This window comes from Chelonoidis abingdonii, chromosome 1 (genome assembly GCF_003597395.2).
Source record: "Chelonoidis abingdonii isolate Lonesome George chromosome 1, CheloAbing_2.0, whole genome shotgun sequence".
Classification (NCBI taxonomy): Eukaryota; Metazoa; Chordata; order Testudines; family Testudinidae; genus Chelonoidis; species Chelonoidis abingdonii.
Window position 1 is genome coordinate 58,205,433 of NC_133769.1, and position 22,235 is coordinate 58,227,667.

The window sequence follows — 22,235 nt, forward strand, 5'->3', positions numbered from 1 at the left end:
ACTTTGTGTCTCCTCTGCATAGGACTGAAGCAGTCCCAGAAACAGTGTGTATCTTTCTTCTCTTACTTTCTCCTGTCACTGTCATTTTCTAAACCTTTGTGCAGGTGGGAAAAGGGGAAGCCAGCAAACTCATTACTTTATCTCTTAGCGCAATTCAAAATAGCACCAAAAGAGATTAGTTAAAAGTACATATTTGAGCTTTAATTAAAATTTAAGATTGAGATTTTAAAGAAGGATCTATGCCCAGGGAGGTCCAGATTTGCCTTCTGCAGCCTTTGGAAGAAGAGAACTCTTTTGGTTTGTCACAATCCTCAGGCACAGCAAGAGCTGTACTGGTCAGTGGGTCTCTTCTCCTGGCATGTAATAATGAAAGCTGTATTTTTGCAACACTGTTAAAAATGGATGACTAAGATCCTGGTGATGTTGAAGGGGCAGCTGATGTGTGTGGACAGACCAACAGAAATCCCTTCCAGATGGATAATGTACCTGCAGGAGATAATCAAAGTGCCTAAATCCAATGTCATCAACTGAACGGGGGTGGTGCCCTGTGCAGCTGTATGCTGCTCCAGCCCCTGCTCTGGCTCTTCCCCAGTGCCCACGCCCTACCCCAGCCCCACCTCTTCCCTGTCCCAGCTCCGCCCCAGCCCCACCCCCATCCCCCTGAAGATTGCAGTCAGGCCCAACCCTGCACTCACCGCATCATAAGTGGAATGACCTGGCCCCAGCCCAGTCCGCTTCCCTAGCTCCCAGGCTTGGGGGAGAGGGGGGAAAACCACCCCCCAGCACTCGCCAGCAGCATGGCTGGGAGCCAGGGGAGTGGAGCAGGCTGGGTCTGGGTCACTCCACTTCCCACAGGAAGTGACCAGCCCCCTCTCATCCACTGCGGAGGCCTGGGACCAGCCCCCTCCCACCACCACTCTCCCCCTTGGAGGCCTGGGTCCCCACACAGCTCCCCCTGTGGCGGGGCTGCGTAGGGCATCAAAACAGCTAGGGATGGCCCTGTGAACCAATATATGTTTTGAGTCTTAAAAAGGTGCCAATCAATTTGCTCTGTATATGTACTAAAAAGTAAGTACACATAGTGCAGTGACATCAGACTACACTGGGAAGAATTTTCACTAATTAAATACCTTCAAGGCAATGTAGTCTGAAGGAATTACAGCAGCAAGAGGTCCCAATATCTAATTCAAGCTCTGTCACTGGTTTGCTTTGTAGCCTTTGGCAAAAGGACTTTATTTCTCTATTCAGTTTCCACATCTGTAAACCGGGGATAATACTACCTACCTACCAGATATATTGTAAACGTTACTTAGTGTTTGTAAAGAGCTTTGACCATAAAGCTCTAAAAAAGCACTATATATTATTAGCATTCTGGTATCATAATGATGACGATAATATAAATACCAAGACAGAGAACTGCTAGCATGAACATGCACTGTCACCTAGCCTTGATCTGACATAGTCTGACTTAATTACTAATTGTTTATAATGTCTCTATACTTGAATAAGAGTGCAGCAGCAAGCCCTCCATCCCACTGAGAGTCTTCAAATATTTATTTAAAAAAGAAAGCATATTCATTAAAAATACATGTATTCCTTTAATGCAACACCAATACAATTGCCAGTGATCATTAAAAAATTCTCATGGAGATTTTCAGTAAATGACATTCCTAAACACCACATCTCACTTAACTTTTGCGATTCCCAGAAAGTTTGTATTTTCAACAGTAGGTTTATGATAAGCAATGATTAATTACTAAAACTATACATAGATCCAGAACAAAAACAGAATAAAGCCTTTTAATGTTCCTCTTAAACAGCAACTTGCTAAATTGTTTCACAAACACTGACTAAAGTTATAATATAGCAGTTGGCAATTTAGATTCTATTTTGCAGTTATCCTACTATAACAGCCTACACTTTAGAATAATGGTCATTAACAGTGAAATTCAGCCCCATGAGGAGGGACCAAAGCAAGGCCTATACATCACTGAAGCGCCACTTGCAAATAGGATCTTAAACAGAACTTAAGTGGTGCACAAGCCCTGGGTTGGTCCCTCTATTCAAAGCTGAAATTTCACATTAAGGCCTCAGTGTTGCATGCTGAAGGAGCCAGGTCTAACTCAAGATGGTAAATTCAAATTAAACATCCAGAAACATGATATTTGAAACCAGACATTGTATTAGAAGTACCATTAGAAATTAGTATTTTTGTTTAATTTACAATAGCATAAGTTTTAGAAGCAGCTTTCTTTAGCTCTAAAACAAAGCTATATTACAGACAGCTTTGTAATACTGTACAAATGTACATTCTCTCTCTCTGTATATATAAAATCAGTCACTAAATTCTTCCTCATCACTGAAATATGCACTTTTTTTAATCCGTGGCCTTCTTGAATCGTCAGACGTTGAAGGTTCCCCTGCAGTCTGTTTCCATCTTTGCTGCTCTTCTTCAATTTTAGCTTGCTACAATGCAATTGTAAAAATGGAAAATATAGCTTTTATTTTGATAAAAAGTAATAGGTACTATGCAATACATTAAATGCAGTAATGCAAATACTATTTGATGTCATATTTAATGTGTGTGTATTAGACTCTTCGGGAACAACAATTACACAAAAATAATTTTAGGGCTCATTAGCATTCTTAAATGGACTGATTACCTGAGGCAGAATGAATTCTGAAATGATGCTGAAAACAATGCTGTCCCTTGTGTGTTAGTGGGTAAACAGTCTTCAGCACCAGTGCAGGAAGACCCACTGGCAACAACCACTGTAAGGAACTGACCTACTTGCAAATATCGATGAGCCTTAAGACTACAGCGTACGTTGGATTGACATTAGTAGAGAAACCTTGGAAACAACAAGGAACTGAGATTTTCTCATTGAAAGAATGAACGAACCAGCCCATACATGAACAAAAAAAACTTTTATTTTGGGTAAAGGCTGAAGGTTTGGCTGGTTCTGATTTTACCAGGACGAATCCCTTACCCCAATTATTATACACACCTCACCTGGGTACTGAAGTACATGAAGTATTTACTGACTTTTTAGTGTTTACATTCTCGACCTCTATTTTCCATTAGTGAAGGACTTTTTTGGGGAGGTGGGTGGTGGGAGATTTTATGTACCTCAGACTAGATGATCTAATGGACCCTTCTGGTCTTAAAATCTATGAATTACCATAATAATAATAAATAATTATAAGACTGAGCCTCCCTGAACGTGCGTATGTATTTTTTAATCTGAACACACAGCCATATTTCATGGTGGGCTCTATAATGGAACAAAACCTGACAGCAGAATAAACTTAAATAAAAAAAATCTGAGTCTATCATGTGTGTCATGATGGATTAGATTTTTTTAAATCCTATAAAATTACACTAAGTGAGTCTTGAAAAAGGGCTTTTTGAGAGACATCCAGATTGAGCTAAGCAAATATGATGTCAGGAGTCAAGAAGGGTTGGGGGAGCAGAAGTGACAACATCAAGATAGACAGCTAAAATTATGAAGAATCTTAAAGGTAAGAATGAGGAGTCTGGATCTGACATGGGTGGCAACAGCAAACTAGTGGAGTGATTTTAGGAAGGGCTGAGCATGGTTGCAGCATTAAAAAAGACAAATATTCACCATGTTTTCAACAGATTAGAAAATGGGGAGGATGACTTTCCAGAATACCACAGAAGAGAGAGCTGCTGTACAGATATAGAGTTCTTTCCTGTGTATTATATAGTCTAGATGCTTGTAATTTTTATCTGAAGTTGTTTTAAAAATTATTTAGAAACAAGGATACATACTGTAATTCAATTTAGTACCTGGAAAGCTATGGCCTGGCTGAGGCTATCCAGGGCAGGGTCTTCACCCTCATCTTCACTTTCTTCCTCTTCCTCACTAAATAGTGTAAAAAGTTAAAATATAAAACAGATGCACTTCATTCTAAAAAGACTGTACAATAAGAGTAAAGAGTGTGGATATTTAAACGTAGGTGCCCATACAGTTCTTCTTCCGGTTCAACTATTTTCTTCCTTTTCTTCTTTTCTTTCTTTTTTGGAGGCTCACGTTCTCCTAGCATATTTTTAGGACAAGCATAACTTAAGTGTCCTGTTTCCTTAGAGAAAATGAAACATAGGTTAATAGAAGCAATTAAAAACTTGGCACTAAGTATATCCTTAGGAAAATTAACATTAAACAATTCAAAATGGAAGCAGTTTTAATAAAAGAAGAGGAATGTTGCATCGGTATGTAGAATGCAAATAAAATAAACCCTTACTTGCAGATTTAACCTGGAAATGGGAAAAGTTAGCAGTGATACTGTATGCTAGCCACAAGTTATGCTTCGGAATCAACTATAAAGGAAAAAACACATTTTTTGGCTGTTGTAAAAGCTGAATACACTAGCAAGTGACCTACACTCAAGATCACACGTGGTCCTCAGTATTTGAGGTCAGAGAATCATGACAGCAATGACATTTCTGGTTTTAAGATAGTAAGAATGGGTATTTAAATAACTATTATTAATATTGTTCGTATTAATATGATCCAAAACTCAGTTTTTAAAATCTTAGCTTAATCTGAAGTATGGAATTGGCTTAAATGTATCTAAATCCATAGAAAATAGGTGTTATATATATTAAAAAAATTATCCTCTCCCTCATATACTTGCATCCAATTAGTTCATTTTTATCATCCATCTATCATTGTGTTATTTGGTGTTATGGTGAACTCATATGCTATTTCATATATAATCAATGTCGCTAAATAGATTTGAAGTATATACTTGATGAGTATTTAGGAGTGATGACCGTATAGGAGGTAGGTACATAAGTAAAGCATGGCTTGAATGCAGAGCCTATAGTCTGAGGCCCGTAAGAGTTTAGCTTAGCCATACTAGGCTGTAGGCTATCAAATACTTGACATGAGTGAGTAATCGAAGAATAACCCTATGCCAGTAAGGTTACAAGATGACAGGAAAGAATGGGCCAATAAGTGATGTTACAGGGAATTTGTTATAATGTAGCTGTATAGACTGCAAGATGCCTGATTATAACATCATGGGATGTCCTGCTTTGACTGCAGGACATGTTGTGCATAGATGCTAATGAGAATAAGATGAAGTAAGACAACAACCAATGAAAAACAGGGCATCTCAATATTCATGGTGTGTGGAAATACAGAAAGAAAAAAAGAGGGTTGAAACCTTTATGCATATGCATAAGGTGTTAGATGTGGTCAGAACAACAATATAAAAGATTCCCTTATTGGGTACAGGAGGGAAGACTCCCAAGAGAGGAAGACCCATGGAAGACTTCATTGGGATGTCCCAAGCAGGGAACCACTCCTGTCTCTATGACCACCTGTTGAGAGATCTACCCTACTATCTGAAATCTTTGGGTACATGACTATGGATATGGCATTGCCCCAGTACATGTACTCTCAGATTATGTAATGTGAGTGTAATTTATAATTGTTACCTGTAACTGTGTTTGTGGTTATTGTCCTCATTCTGTGTGTGTTCCTAGAGCCTCCAAATCTCTACCCTATTTTTCTTTAAACTGTAGCAACAGGAGCTGGTCTCTGCAATTTACCACAGAACTATCAATTCATTCAGTTTAAAATAAAGGCTACACAGGCTTATTCGTATAATTTACATTTTTCCTCTTCAAATGCATCAAGAAGTTTCAGAGATATAGAAGAAAGCACAGTTGTTATAAAACAAAAAATAGATACTTTTGTTTGCATTAGATGTATTGATTATAATATTACAGTGCTGACTGCACATCAGCACATATGTTTATAGTTACCAGGTAGTCATATTTCTAGAAGACTCCAAAAACCCAGTGAAGTCCAGGCTAGTAACACTGCTGAAGTGGAGAAAATATTGATATGAGCTTCATGATGCTACCACAAGGAATGATGTGATGTATGTGGGGCAAGACTAGTGACAACATAAACCAAGAACAAAGATGGAAACATTTCTTTTAGATCCATCGAGTAATTTACTCACCCCACATTCATAACATTTAGATTTATCGAAGTAGTTACGTCTACGGATGAATTCTGCTGCTCTTCCATTGTCAATAGCAATACTTGCTTTTATCACTCTTCCAAATAACTAAACCAAAAGGAAAAAAAAACCTGAGTCCGCATTTGAGAAATCTGAACTCTTCCCCTCTTTTGCCATGGCATTTTTCTGTAGCTTACTTGTTTGTTGTTAAGTGCCCGAGAACAGTTTTGTGCAGATTCTTTATCCAAAAACAAAATAAATGCAACTCCTTTACTCTTCCTGGTGTCTTTGTCCTTCATAATAGTAACTCTGAAAACAAACATATAACAAAGTTACTGATAGGGGAAAAAATCCTAGCAAGCCATTTTTCATTACTTATAAACAAGTCTCAGCTTTATATTAAATATAATTGCTAGTTATACAGTGAGCCAATGTTCCCTATAATTTTTTCCATCCATGTATGGAATGGATTTTGTTATGTGCGCCAATATCGAGGTGATGTGTACCACCAGTAGAAACAAAAAACCTAGATATAATATATATTTTTAAAAAGTTACCATAGGGACAATTACTTCAACAGGACAGGTCAGGCATTTTAGAACTCACTACTCAAAAAATTAAATTTAAGCATGAGAGAGAAATAAAATTATGAGATTCATAGACCAGTCAAAAAATTAAAGTAACAGCACTTTGAAAGAATAAAATTACAGAGAACATATGTGCATTGCAAGAAGTACCAAGAAGTAACACCACCACCATAAGAGTGTGTGTGTGTGTGTGTGAGACACACTCACACACAGGCAAGCAGGCAGAGAGAGACTGTGTGTGCATGTGTGACAGTGTGAGAGTGTGTGATTCTGAAACAGAGTGTGTGTACCTGTATGCAGGGCTTTGGAGCGGAGCCCAGAGCTGGAGCGCGGAGCAGTGGAGCTGCAGGTTTTTTCCTGGAGCTGGAGCACAGCTCCAAAGCCCTGCCTGTATGTGAGAGACACAGAGACAGTGTCTGTGTGCTGGCTGCTGGGGAAATGTATGATAGACCGTGCACTGTCTCTTTAAGCAGAGAGGCACTCACCAGAAAGCTTGTTCAGACCACAACACCTGCCAGCAGCTCTGTCCTGCTCCTGAGCCCTGTCCCCCATTCTGCAGAGATGGGGTACATGGGTAGAGGGAAGGAGGACACCCTGACATCAGTGCCCTCCCCTTCCCTCCACTCTGCACAGAAAGCAGGAGGGTCCTAGGAGCAGCTGGCCAGGGGCTCCAAGGCCGAGGGCAGGAGCAATGCAGTTGCAGAGCAGCAGGCAGGAGGGGCATTTGAACACACATCACTAGATGTGCGCAGCTCTGCTAATCAAGTGCACGGCACTTGATTGACTCTTAGGCGGCTGTGCAGCCATGTAGCTTAGAGGGAACATAGCAGGGAGCAGCAAAACACTAAAGAGAACAAACACTTTTTGAGGAGAGGTACAGATAAAATGTGGATCTGCTTCTAATAGCAAATATAAAAAGTATAGAGATTTTCTCTGATTGGGCCTGACAATGAAAAGCACTCTTATGGTGTAAAAAGACTGAATTATAAAGCTTGAATTGAATCACATTGAATAATAAAACGTGAAGACTAATTACTATTTGGGCTTAACAGTTTATGGAACCCCTTTCTGAATGGTGAGCTTTCAACTTAAGGCTGCCACTTGTCAGATCAGTCATCTTGGTGTTGAACAGAAAAGATACAAACGAGAGAAGTGGTCAACACATGCTCTACTGGGCTTCTTACTTATTTTGTCCCTGGTTCAGTCTGTGACATTTTCATCTCTCTAATTTTTCTAACTCTTTTCTTAAGGAAAAAGGACTGCTTGGGACTTTATAATCTTCAAGTGACAAAGAGAGACAGATCAGTGTCTGCTTATGTCCCAAGACGAAGCAGGAGCCTCCATTTTGAAATGGGAGAAAGACGAAATGGGCTCCTTTTTTATACTAAGCATACCCAGTTAAGGTTTCCCACTGACTTTAAATGAATTAGAAGTTATTTTTTCTATTGCCTGTGGTTTGATGGGCATTTCCTAGTGATTGTGAAGGTATACTGAAGACGTATTTTATTATGGTTTACATTTTAAAGTATTGGTAAGTTTATCTTCCTGAGAAGGGGCTGGAGCCTTGAAGCTACAATTCTCTTTCTTCAATGCCTCAGAGTCTATTTTGAGACTAAGAGGTAATACCAGCTGGTTGCATTTTGCTATGATCCTGGTGAGATCAACAATCTTATTTTTAAATGCCTTATTGCCGGCCCGGAGCTAGTATTTAGAAGTGTCTACTCATTTCAAAAATGTCTAAAATCATATAGACTCCACACTTGTGAGGAGGAAGGTTAGTAAAGCAAGAGTATTATTTAAAGCACTTCAGTGAGAGGCATCCTAGTACATAACAATATCCTCTTTGCTCCAGAGAATCGACTTTCAGAGCACTATTAGTCTCTGATGTATACGTATATCATGAGTGTGACTGCAAGAAACTCCCAATTGTTACAAGAGTGCAATTAAGCTTACATTGTATTAAATGTGGAAAAAAAGATTCAATACAGTTCTCTACTTCATGCTTAAAATAAATTAAGTGTACAAAGTACATAAAGAAAGAAAAAGCACTAAATATTGGAGACCAACTTGAAGAAAAACAACATGCCAGGCCATGTTTATACTTACTTAACAACTTTCCCATACTTGGAAAATATCTGAAACAAAGAGCATCGTATATTGGTTTAGCAGTCTGTTAAATCAAACACTGTAACAAAATGACAGTTCACGTTTAAAATATACAGGACACAGGTGATGCATTTTACATAATGGCTGCACATTAATCTAAATAATACAACTTTATTTTACACATAGATGTGCTTACCCTGTATAAGTCATTGTTGGTCAGAGAGAAGGGCAAGTTGGACACATACACTGTGCTTTTACTTGGTGCTAACCCACCACTCATTTTTCTGGGGAGAGAGAGAGAGATTAACTAGTGTTCAATAAAGTGATCTCAATTTAAATAAAAAGATGAGCTGTTCCAAATATATATTGTACAGTCATATGTTAAAACTGTGGGTAGTAATGTGGCTTTGATTTCCCTACACAGTTTGACATTAAATTAAATGTTCACTTTCATGTTCTACAGTGTAAAGGAAAAATCAAAGCAGTATTACTGTTCATGACTTACCAATTGACTAGGACAGGACAAACTCAGTAAAGTTGGCACAAGCTATGCATTACTAAAATGAGCTTTGAATGACTTGTGAAAAAAATTCAGCTTTCAGACTAAACAAAGCAGGTACTATGCCATTTATCATTAGACATTTTTGGTAAATTCCTGAACTTAATGAAAATATTGTTTGAATAAGGATTGAATGATTCGACTCTCTGGATGCAAAATGTAGGTCAGCCGAGTTCAACATTAGAAATCCATACTGATAAGAAACAACAAATTTCTTCAAACCAATACCTTAATAATTGGGGGTAAAAAAAAACAACAATTCATTAACTTTAAAAATTAGCATTGTTGTTTATCATACCAAACAGTTATGTTTTTCTTTCATTTCCTTGTAACTGACACCCACTATATCCCTGCATCTACGTCTCCGTGGAACTCAGTATTTTCCTTTCCCCCCTTTCTTTAAGGATCTGCATCTCTCCTACATGCACTCCCTTCTTCACACAGGAGGCTCTGGAGGTAGCAGACTAGGCAGCAGAGCTTCTTGCAACCCAGTCCTGTCCCATACTCTCTTGGTCCATCACCACTTCTACCATTCCTTTCCTTCTCTTTCTGCCCTCATCCATGTTTACATTTTTATGTTGTTTATAAATTATTTTAAAACTGCATATGCACATGTTGAAACAGCTCTCTGTGTGAGTGTGGGCCAGGTTGTAGCTGTAGGTAACAGGAAAAGAGGTGAAAAAAACCCAACCAAATCACTCCATGCTGACATTTAAGGGGCACAAAACTGCACAATGAGCCAGAAACAAGAAATGTTTTATGGACTTGGCTTGATTCAAAATCCAGAACAAAACAGTAAACAAAGAATACCAAAATGGCAAACTGTCCTTAATTAACAACGTGTATTTTAAGCACTAGAGCAAGATAGATGGACAGTTTCCTAGCTCCTCCTTGCTTCTTGGGCTTGAGGTGGGGGAAAGAACACTTCCCTGTTCTCCTCAGACCACAGTTGCCATTTCATGCAGTAAATAAGCACCCCAACTTTCACAAGAAGCCAAAAATCAAGCTAATCCCATTTCAAAACAAACCAATCCCTATGAACCCCAACACTGTGTGTGACTAAATCCCCCCAGCATGCAGTCTGGGACTGTGGTGAGCCCATTGTGCACCCCTGACTCTCCCCCGCCCCTTGTCCAGAGCCAATAAAAAACAAAAACAAAACAAAACAAAAACCACCAACAAGCAATTCATAAGCCAATTAAGCCAAAAACAAGATCAATTTCTGCGTTTTTTTCATGGATTTGGCATCTGCCTCAGGCTCTTCTCTCTCAGCCTTCCTGTGCCATAAACCATCTCTAATGAAACCCCAGTTAATTTCTTTTGTGTCTACTTTATTGCAGTATTTATTATAAATCAAGGACTTCCCCAAGACAATTTAAAAAAAATTGAGTTTGTAGGCCAATGAAATACAAGTAAAAAAGATTTAGGGGGGAAAAAAAAAAATCAAAAACCGATGACAATTTTAGAAAAACTAACTTTTTCTGATTTTTCCCTTAGAACTTCCCAGCAAATATCTACCCAGGGATGAGATTCAAAGGGAAATTTAAGGGAGATTGGTTTCTTTTTGCAGATGTTCCCAGGGGGACAGTTTAAAAAAAAAAAACAAATACAGATTTATACAGGGAGGCTAGCTTCACCCTTAACTAAAAGAATGACTATTGCCACACCATAATGAAACCCTGGATATTTTCTAGCACTCTGCTTCAACAACTTGTGGAGAGTACATTCCTATAACACATTGATTTCCAAAGTGCTTTCCCCTTCATTTCCTACGTGCTTGCTGCAATGCAATCTGTGTGGGTGGCAGCTACTGACTGAGCTTTTGAGTTTTCCTTTTCTTCCCTTCCCTGTTTAGGAACTGTATTTCCTTTGGCACAAGTATATGAGATGACAAAAGTTATGCACATAAAAACACAGAAAAGGTTCACAGTGAAGGACAGATGTTACTTGTGGTGCTATGTAGGCTGCCCACATAATCCTAGACTCCCTTACTGCCTGGCATTAAATGCCCTAAGTCAAGACTAACCAATTTGACCTGGCACCATGCCTTCCAAATAGATGGCCAAATGTGTGGTTATCCAGACACAAAATGCTGTATTCAAAGGAAATGTTAAAAGCTATACTGGTTTTGCATTATGGATCTCTGCCATATGGGGGACAGGGAGAAGAATGTATAAAGCTTGTTTCATGGATAGAGGGCAATTAGTTTGCCTAAGAGAAAACCATAAGCTAAACTCTCCTACAACTTGTGACTCTCCACAGCAAGTCTCATTTTAGTGAACGGAACAATGGTCTGCAGGCTGACAAACATTAGACAGCTTGATTGGGTGACAACCACTTCACAACATTTTAACGTTTTTAGAAGGTCTCTTTCCATAAGTCTATCATATATAACTAAACGATTGTATGTAAAGTAAATAAGATTTTAAAAATGTATAAGAAGCTCCATTTAAAATTAAATTAAAATGTTCAGAACATTCAGAGACCCCCCCCGGACCAGTGGCAGGACCAGGCCAGTGTGAGTGCCACTGAAAATCAGCTTGCGTGCTGCCTTCGGCACCCGTGCCATAGGTTGCCTTCCCCTGCTTTAGACCTTCTCATACAGAAAACCACTAGTCTAGATCTTAATTAGGATTACAGTCTTTTTTTTTCTTCAAGTAGTCAGTTTTTTTTCCCCATAATAAGACTATTTAACACAAGTTCAACATATCAATCACATCTTTTCCCCATGACCTGAGGTCTTCAGCAGGTGCTAATTATTCCTTTCAAGATTACACTCTGCAGTGCATCTGCCTAAGAATCACATGAACTAGGCACTTTCTCCTCCAAGAACCTACTTTTTCCCTGCAGCTCTCAAGCTCAACTGAGCTACCTGCTGGCTTTTATGAGAAGCAGGTGATCATCAAGTTATCACCTGAACACTTCTCAGCCTGAGCTGGGAGACTGATGATTAGTTGCAGGTAGGACTGAGCTCAACTTCCTTAAATAGCCAATCACCATGTGACATCAACCCTTTTTTTCATATTTCTCGTCCCTGAAGGATTAGCTTTTGGACATCAGAGACAGGATTGTCTTTCATTACTGTGCCTTCCAGGATTGCACCTTCTACTTTTTGTGAAACCTCAAAATTAGAAGAGGCCTTTCTCAAAGAGAGACATCCACCAATGGAGTCAATTGTGAAATGCAAAGTGCATACAAATATGCCTATGCTGATCTCCTATCTCCTTAATATTAGGCCTAACTCAGTTTTTTGTAATATATTTCAAATGGCTGACAGCCAAATGCTAAATTTAATTCACTGAGTTCAGTACTCTGTCCCAGGATACATTGTAGATACTACCAAAATAGTTCACAGATGCCTCCAAGGCATCTGCAAGAGCTTGAATTTGCCATTACCTTTTGTGACTTAGAAGCAAAATTTGAAAATGTCTTTCAGTATAAATTTGACCTTTTCAAGTTAGGGATAAAAAGCCTTACTGAGACAGAGAATAATAAATTCAAGGTTCTGATTGATTTGTTGAGTTGCTACCTAACTTTTCTATACTTGGCCAATGACCCATTTAAACAACCCACATTCACTGCTGAATTAATCCACATTCAGGCCAACCAATTTTGGATAGAAGTTCTTCTGCCTTGATTTCCACTCCTGTATTTTGTTTTGTGATACTATCAGCCATCCTGCCTTCTGGATTGGACTACACCTGCCGTATCTTCCTCAGTGCTTAGCCAAACGGTCAGCAGCAGTGATCGTATGCCATTCGTTCTGTTCCTGTGCAGCTGCAAGAGCCTGATGGGCTGAGAGACTAAACACTGGAACAGGCTTAATGCACCCATGTAATAGGCGGTCTGCCTCCATTCCTCAGTTGGTGGCATTTTATCCCGGTTGTTACAAGCCATCTAGAAAACGGCATTTGTTGGACTGTCTTGTGGCATTCTTGTGAAATGTCTGAAAAGTGTACAACACCATCTGCAGACAATGGCCCCAGGAGTCTGTAGACTGGAGCAACCATAAACATTTGCATTATAGATTAAGCCATTCCACTTTATGCCCAATATACAACATTGGCAAAGCCCTCAGCTTTGCCTAGTCTGAGCAGCATAGTGTCCATGTTTCACAACCATAGAGCAGTATGGAAAGGAAACAGTTTGAAGAGATCCTGAACTTGGTTGTTGTGCCGAAATGACGTTGATTCCATATTTGTTGCAAATGACCCAGGGCAGACACTTCAATGCCCATCCAGTGGAGAACCTCCATGTGAGAGCTGGAGGAACTGGTGAGTATAGAACCCAAATAGCAAAAGCTAGAAAATGCTTCAACAGTTTAATTATTCAAAGAGATTGGGGTCAAGCATGGACTTGATCCTAGATTTTGCAGATTTGTCTTTGACCACTTAACATGGAGGCCATCCTTAGCCAACTCCTCCTCCATTTGCTGGAGTGCCTTGTGAAACCTGTTGAGGTTCTGTAGTAGAAGAACATCATCATCCGCATAGTCAAGGTCTAAGAGCAGTGGTGGGCAACCTGTGGCCCATCAGGGTAATCCACTGGTGGGCCACGAGACAATTTGTTTACATTGACCATCTGCAGGTATGGCCACCCGCAGCTCCCAGTGGCCGTGGTTCACAGTTCCTGGCCATTGGGAGCTGCGGGCGGCCGTGCCTACAGACAGTCAATACAAACAAACTGTCTTGTGACCCGCAGGTTGCCCACCACTGTCTAAGAGCGAAAGATCACCTGTCTTAATGGCTATGGATTTGATTGCCCATTAAAAGTGTGCAGGGCCAGGATACAGCCCTGCCTGACACCAGATACTGATTTAAAAGATGCCAATTTCTAATTCCCAAGATGTATATGGGCAGAGGTTCCTTTATACAGCTCGCTAATCAAGTCCAGCAGAGTGGTTGGGACACCTACACCCTTAAGGCCTTCCATAGTGTCAACTGAATCAAATGCAGCCTTAAGATTGACATACGCCACGTACAGAGGATTCTTGACCTCGTGATGTATCTCTGACAACAAACAGAGGGCCAAAACGGTGTCTAATGTGGACCTGTTCCTCACAAAGCCTGACAGTTAGGGGTGACACTTCCAATGCAGCAGGGGCTCCAAATGTGCCCCAGAACATGTGCAAACACCTTCCCTGGCACAGACAGCAAGGTGATTGGCCCATAGCTCTTACATTCATTGCACAGTCCCTTGCCCTTACAAAGTGAAATCACAATACTGTCCGTCCAAGGAAGTTGGCGAGGTTCCAATTCTCCATACCAGGCGAAAGATAGCCAGAAGTAATCCTGCTACAGGATCAATAGTGCGTTTTAGCAGCTTTGGGGGTATGCCATCAGCACCGGCTGCGCATCTGTTTTTCAGCTTGCAGATGGCTCGCTTCACTTCACCCAACGTTGGTAAATCAGTACAAGTGCTGGGTCTGATATCACAGTGGGTACCAAATCATCCAGCTCTGAGCAAGCAGCAGCTGCACGGTGGTTCAGGGCGCTGTAATAATGTTTAAGCCAGCATGAGAGGATATCGTCATATGATTTACATGGATGGCCTTGGCTGTTGTTCAAGATGACATTCACGACTACCTATTGACTGCTGAGATTATGGATCGCATGGAATATTGGCTTTAAGTCTCCCTGGCTAAGCCGAGTTCATCATCACCCACCACTTGGCTATAATATGCCTCGTAATTGCGAAATGCCAGGGAATTGCACTTCTTCCCTTCAGCTGATTACAGGTGTGCTTATCGTTGAGCTCCCAACCGAGTTCGACCTGTACCTCATGATGGTGGAAGGGTGTAACATCTGAAGTAGGGGATTGCTTGTTAGAACTATGCCATCAGCGACAAAAGCTGATCCAAAACATTGCCTTGGACATTATGCAAGATGGACACATCCAATGAGAACCCTGAAAATGATGGCTAACATGGGCAGTGAACATGGAAGGCAGCAGCTGCACTTAACTACCCTAGGTGAAGGAAGTTGACAAGAAAGGCTCAATGACTCAGGTCACATAGCGTGAAGCCTGTACTGGTAGATCAGGAAAAGATCTGCATTACTGCATCTCCATCTCATCCCAGTGGGACGAGGTAGTCTTTGGGACAATCGTTGGCTCTTGAACAATATGAATAACTAACAGTGCTCAGCACCAGGGTTGAAGACCCTGCTCTACTCTCAGCTGCAGATGCCCTGCTGGTGCCATCTTCCCCCAGTGCACTTGTGATGGGCTTGTGTCAAAGCCCTCCCGTGGAAGGGCATCCCCTGATGTTGGTAGGTGTGTCTGCAGTATACCATAACAATGTAAGTCATAGCTGGATCTCCACCAAACCATCAAAATTGGAACCTGATGTATGCAGTGTTGCATTAGCCACATTGGTCCTAGGACATGAGAGAGAGAGAGAGAAGGTGGGTGAGGCAATATCTTTTATTGGACCAACTTCTGTTGGTGAAAGAGACAAGCTTTTGAGCTTACAGAGAACTTCTTCAGGTCTGGGAAACTGAGTTAGTTGTCTCTCTCACCAACAGAAGTTGGTCCAATAAAAGATATTACCTCACCCACCTTGTCTCTCTGCATCTGATATAGTTATTTACACATATGTATCTAAGGTACTTATATGGCCACCATTACCATAAAATCTGAGCAACTCACAGTCTTTAAATGTATTTATCCTCATAACACTCAAGTGAGGTAGGAAAATGCAATTATCTCAATTTTAAAGATGGGGAACTCAGGCTCAGAGTGTCTAAGGCCCAGATACACAAACAAACTTTTAGGTGTTGCAATGCCTAACTAGTAGGTGCCTAGAAAATCTCTGGAACAAGACTGGGATCTGCAAAGCCTGAGTTAGGTATCTTAAACTCTGTCCCTCTCACAGTCAGGTGCCTAAATCTAGAGTATAAAAGGATGTCTATTTCTGCTTGCAATTCACAGCCAGGAACCCTTAGTTGCCATGGGCTCAGCTTCTCTGGTGGAGGCTGTAGCAGATGAGTCTCAGGTTACCACAGTGTTATTTAACCATACTCTGGGAAGGGCAAACTATGAGGGTGGTGAAAGCATCATAGCTCTCTCTGCATTACAGCTTCCATCAACAGAGTAAATGAATTATGAGTTCAACATTTCCCTACTGCAGATTCATCCCTGATCTGGGGGGGTTCTTTCTGTGTCTGAGCTATATAAGCCAAACACCCTCTAGTCTTTACACACACCCAGAAACTCACATGCTGCCCTAACCCATAATGCCGTAGTTCCTGCCTTTAAATGAACTGCTGTCCTGGCTCAAGGCCCTCAGGACTTAAAAAAGTTTTACCAAAGTGATTATTTCAATATGGAAACCCAAATCCCTAACCAAACTAAAATAGTCATACCAGTAAGAGCCCTAGCACGGACAGTTACACTAGCACAGAGTTATACTAATATTGCGTATTCCCCTTCCCAGCTACACCGATCTAAAGCGTCGTTATGCGGCTATAACGCGGGGCTGCGCCGCTCGGGGCTACACAGTTACAGCGCTACAGCCCCGGGGCCCGATCCGACTCCCTTGGCAGTCACTGGCAATAGGAGCTCTAGCACTGACCAGCTGTGCTGGGACCTCGGCTCTGCTCCCCCCCGGGGACGGGGAGTCATTCACGCCCCTTGGAGAGGGTAGGAATGAGAAGCAACCCCGCCCCGCATCTCCGCCAGAGCCGTCCCGGCGCGACCCCCGCCCCGCGGGCGAACCAAAACGCCGCCGAGAGCCGGGGGCGGGATTCGCGCGGAGCCCCCCGCACCCACCTCACGCGGAGCTGGGGGTGAAGCAGCTCAGGCGGCGGGGGAGGGGAGGCATTACTCCCAGCCGCTCGCTCCTGTCTGCGGGCGCTCCGAGAGCAGACTCATCATCCCCACTCCTCCAGCAGCGCCTTTCCGGGAACGTGCGAAATAAACACACTCCGTAACCAATAACGGGCGACAAGAGATGAAGGCAGGTGGGTATTTCCGGTTACGTCATGATATGCGCCGGAAGGGGCCTGGGACCACGAACCGGGCCCGCTGTCGCTTTAGGGGAGAGACGCTGCGAGCTGGCGCGTGGGGGGTAAGTGCACGAGGCGGCACTAGGGACGGCTGAGTGGGTCGTTTCCGGTTTTTCTGGCCCGCGTGCACAGCCCGCCAGGGGTCCACGCCCCAGCCACGTGCCTCGGGGGGCACGGTAGCAGCTTGAGCCACCGCTGCGACCCTGAGCTGCCCCGGCTCCCCGCGAGCCTGCGTTGCCCTTGCGGTGGGCGGAGCGCGGCAGCCGCTTGTCCGCAGCTCGCTGAGCAGGGAGCCGGGAGCGCACAAGTTTCCAGCTGCTCTCCCGCCCGCGGGTCAGTGCGGCCCACCTCTGTTCCACGTAGAGTGACCAGACAGCAAGTGTGAAAAATCGGGATGGGGGTGGGGGGAATCATAGATTCTTAGGGTTGGAAGGGGCCTCAGGAGATCATCTAGTCCAGGGGTGGCTCTAGCGATTTTGCCACCCCAAGCACTGCAGGCAGGCTGCCTCCAGCAGTTTGCCTGCGCAGGGTCCGCTGGTCCCACGGCTTTGGTGGACCTCCTGCAGACCAGCGAACTCTCTGCAGGCACACCTGCGGGAGGTCCTGTGAAACCGTGGGACCAGCAGACTTGCTGCAGAAGGCAGCCTGCCTGCCGGCCTCACGGTGCCGGCAGAGCGCCCCCCACAGCTTGCCACCCGAACCATGCGCTTGGCGTGCTGGGGCCTGGAGCCGCCCCTGATCTAGTCCAACCCCCTGCTCAAAGCAGGACCAAATAGGATAGGATAATAGGAGCCCATATAAAAATAAGCCCCAAATGTTGGGACTGTCCCTATAAAATCAAGACATCTGGTCACCCTAGTTCCACGGGGCCTCATAAATTAGAGTAACCAGACTGCCTCCTGAGGCATTGATACCCACACGCTGTGCTTGGCTCTAACCGCCCTCCACCCCCTGCTTCTGCCCCAGCACTGGAAAGAGGACCAGGCATCCTTATACCCAATGCTGCCTTCCTGTTGGCTACCAAGCAGTTGGGGAAATCACTTGTGAAGTGTTTACTAGCTCAAGTGGTAGACATAGGTGCTGGAACTAGGGATGTGGCAGTGCCCCCTGGTCGGAAATGATTTCTGTCATATGCAATATTTGCAGATTGGTTGAGTGGCTCTCTGCACCCTCCCTATATAAATTGTCCCAGCACCCCAGGTTGTAGAGCTCTGTGGTGTAAGTCTGAAGGTCTCGTGTTCAAACTGCTGTTGATGTTTGGAGGGGTAATTATGGAACCAAGTGGTGGCATTTCATGTCTTATCTAATACTGCAGCTAAGTCTTGTTTTAAATTGAATTTACATTCTTTCTAAAATCCATCAGAAAGTCAGATCAATCTCAAAATTAGTATTAACAGAGGTTCCTAATAGAAAGATTAAGACCAGTCTATGCACTTGCCTATGCTGTCTCTACAATGGGGCTATTTCTGCATATCTATCTTTGCAATGTACTGTGGGACATACACGTTAATATGTCTAGCAAATAATTAAATATGATGAAATTGACTGTGAAAGGATGTTGCATGAAAGAAAAATAGCTAATCTGTGGTTAATGCAGCAGACTGGGACCCAGAACAACTGGCTTCTAGCTCTGGCCTGCCACAGGCATCCTGTGTGCAAATCACTTAAACTGCAATTTTTGGAGGTGGATGCATATTTTGTCCTTGATTTTTCTGTGTTACATACCTCTATATGTAAAATGAATGATATTTCTTTTATCTTAAAGAGGTATTGAGTAATATTTGTAAAATACAAAAGAACTGGAGCTTTGTAGAGAGAAGGGTGCGAGGGGGCTGAACCTTTGTCAGGTTGGGGAGAACCCGCAAATAATTTTGAGCTGTATTGAGGCCTTGGAGTAACAATGGGGCCCTGGCTCCAGGGGTGAGATGCGTAGAGCTGGTAAGGGGTGGGGCGAGGTACAGTGTTTGGGGATCACTGGACTAGACGGTTACCCTGGTCCCTTCTGGCCTTGTAATCTCTGACTAGTAAACTAAAAGAAAGTAAAACTGATATGTGACAAAAAAGGTGTCAAGATTTTCAGCTCCCCTTTTCGTGGTTATTGGTTATATACCTTCACCCTTAGCAAGCTTTGTGTAGATGACTTTTTCCAAGTTCAGTCATAACTAAAAATGAACAAGGATGAAGCTAAGGCTCCAAACCCACAAACTGCTCTGGGCACTCAGGCTCCTCCACATACTCTTTTAGTGTGGTTCCATGTTGGGTACACTGTAGGATCAGAACTTATGTTAATTCAGGTCTAGTTTAGTTATTGTAGAAAGTGTGGCTCTTTTAACTTTTTTTAACACATCAGTTAAATCATAGAGGCAGTGCCAGTGGGCTTTTAAGTGGCCAAAAGCACACTCAACAGTCATTCTGCACTTGCTCAGTTTGTTGTTGAACCGCTCCTTGCTGCTGTCAAGGTGCCCTGTGTATGGGTTGATAAGCCACGGCATTAAGGGGTAGACACGGTCTCCCAGGATCACAATGGGCATATCAACTTCCCCTACGGTGATCTTCTGGTCCGGGAAGAAAGTCCCTGCTTGCAGCTTCCCGAACGGGCCAATGTTCTGAAAGATGTGTCCGTCATGCACCTTTCTGGACCAGCCTGTGTTAATGTCTGTGAAACGCCCACGGTGATCCATAAGTGCATGGAGAACCATTGACAAATACCCCTTCCGATTAATGTACTCAGTGACTAGGTGGTCTGGTGCCAGAATTGGAATAAGTGCACCATCTGTCGCCCGTCCACAGTTAGGGAAACCTGTTTGTGCAAAGCTATCGACAATGTCTTGCATGTTGTCTAGACTCACAGTCTTTTGGAGCAGGATGTGATTAATGGCCCTGCATGCTTCTGTCAACATGAGTTCAGCAGTCGACTTTCCCAGTCCGAAATGGTTAGAGACCGATCACTAGCAGTCTGGAGTAGCAAGCTTCCACAGTGCAATCACCACACTCTTCTCCAACAACAAGGTAGCTCTCATTCTTGTGTCCTTGCGACGCAGGGCTGGGGCAAGCTCATCACACACTCCCATGAATGTGGCTTTCCTCATCCAAAAGTTCTGCAGCCACTGCTTTGCATCCCAGACTTGCATGACAACGTGATCCCACCACTCAGTGCTTGTTTCCCGAGCCCAAAACTGGCATTCCGCTGTGGTCAGCACCTCCATGAATGCCACAAGCAATCTTGTGTTGTAGCTACTATGCATGGCAAGATCAATGTTGAACTGCTCTTGTCTTTGTAGTTTAAGGAATAACTCCACTGCCACTTGTGATGTGTTAGTGAGAGTGAGCAGCATATTGGTCAACAGTGCGGGATCCATTCCCGCAGATTGAAGAGGCAGAACAGAGCATGCAGTACAGAAACCATTGAAAGATGATGCCAAATGCGGAAGGAAGCACAGGGATTGCTGGGATGCGAAGCAATGCATCATGGGGCATTAGGACAAGACCCAGGATGCCTTGCGACCCCCTCTGCCTTCCCACCACTCTTAGCGGCAGAAGAGGAAGAGATGCTCTGTGGGATAGCTGCCCAGAGTGTACTGCTTCAAATACTGTTGCAGGTGCTTTGTTGCACAAGCATCTGACAGTGTGAACACACAACAGCAGTTTCCCTTCAGCGCTCTCTGAGCAGCACTGTAACTATTCCAGTGTAGAAAGTACCCTTAGAATTTAGTGAGATTCAAAAGCGGAGTTAGACTTTTATATGGATAACAAGAATATTCAAAATTGTTGTAGTTAATGATAAATTGGAAGAGGTATAAAACCTCAGGCTTCCTACTGTGGTAGTTCTTGGTGACTGGTTTTTCTTTCTTCTGGTGCTGACCATTGTCAGAGAGAGAATAGTGGACTAGATTGCCACCGATCTGATCCAGTATGGCAAGTCCTATATATCATGATGTAAAAAAGTAAAACAAAGTCAATTGGTATCACTGACCATTCTGAAAACACTGGGCATTGTAGTATCACCAAGTTTTGCTCTTTCTTTTATCTTTCATAAAATGTTCTCAGAAATTCTGTCTGACTTGCTCTTGGATCACTTTCATGTAAGACTCAGAGAATCTTTGACTTGACTGACAGTTTGCAATATTATACTGAGCTGCCAGGTATGCTATAGTTAACGCTTTGTCTGTAAACTTAGTGGACATATCTGGATGTCAAAGGAGTTGCTGAGTACCATGGAAAGTTACTGAGAGATAACATTTAGGGCATTATGAAGCCAGCTGTTCGCCACTTGGCTCATTGTGGAGGTATAAAGTGCATCTTGGGCCTGATATACAAAGAGACTCGGATGGGGTGGTCCTAAAGGTATTTTTGGAGAACGTAATCCAAGATGCTGCCACGTACGTGGAGCATGCCAAGCTGAAGTTTGTCACTGCCGTGAACGTGGTCTATGCTCTACAGTGCCATGGTTGTACTCTGTATTGATGTGGAGACTAAAATAAACCTTGTCAATAAAACAAAGAAAACAGAACTTATAGTTAAGGTAAGGCCAGCTTTCTGTTTAAAGCTTGACTCTTCTAGAAACTCTAAAATCTGTACTGTTACTTGGATTGCCTTGAAATTTGATGTGCCTCATGAGTAAGGCTGTGGTTTTGGCACAGGTATTTTTATTAAAATTCACAGATAGGACATGGGCAAGGAATGATAAATCATGGATTTATTGAAGCCAAAGCCCCAGCCCTGATGTCCAGGGCTGAATTATTGGAATTTTCAAGAAGTCACAGAAGTCTCATAAAATCGTGGAATCTGTGTCCTCCATGACAGATTTGTAGCGTTACTCATGAGGGAGGAGGGTAGTATTAGTGATCTAGATTTGGGGTCATTTGTGTCAAAATGACACTGCTGAGGCTGGGAGTTGTGCACAGGCGTACTTGATGCACATCACGTGTTTCTTAAGCACTGGTGAGGGAGGATGGAAATACCCACTGAGATGAC

The 22,235-nt window shown here is 42.8% G+C and overlaps 2 protein-coding genes across 15 annotated transcripts in view; one reads left to right on the forward strand and one right to left on the reverse strand.

Moving 5' to 3' along the window:
* Positions 1-1,536: 1,536 nt before the first annotated feature.
* ZCRB1 (zinc finger CCHC-type and RNA binding motif containing 1) lies at positions 1,537-17,203 on the reverse strand. 2 transcript variants are annotated; one of them, XM_032804621.2, is made up of 8 exons: positions 17,026-17,203; positions 8,893-8,980; positions 8,697-8,725; positions 6,201-6,312; positions 6,004-6,111; positions 3,995-4,107; positions 3,815-3,890; positions 1,537-2,466 (listed from the first exon to the last, which is right to left on the reverse strand). In XM_032804621.2, exons 2-8 carry the CDS (start codon positions 8,974-8,976, stop codon positions 2,335-2,337), a joined length of 654 nt encoding a protein of 217 aa, XP_032660512.1. In that variant the 5' UTR covers positions 8,977-8,980; positions 17,026-17,203; the 3' UTR covers positions 1,537-2,334. The 2 variants fall into 2 exon arrangements, with proteins under 2 accessions (XP_032660512.1, XP_074921936.1); XM_075065835.1 differs by lacking the exon at positions 8,697-8,725 and having other exon boundaries at positions 17,026-17,157.
* A 39-nt stretch (positions 17,204-17,242) lies between these two features.
* The window catches only part of PPHLN1 (periphilin 1), a 133,587-nt gene continuing 128,594 nt past the window's right edge, over positions 17,243-22,235 (forward strand). For 8 of the 13 annotated variants that reach the window (XM_032804602.2, XM_032804612.2, XM_032804609.2 and 5 more), the window contains exon 1: positions 17,243-17,323. The gene's annotated coding sequence lies outside the window, so the exon portion shown is untranslated. The remainder of the gene's footprint in view (positions 17,324-22,235) is intronic. The other 5 variants (XM_032804603.2, XM_075065814.1, XM_032804616.2 and 2 more) reach the window with 2 other exon arrangements.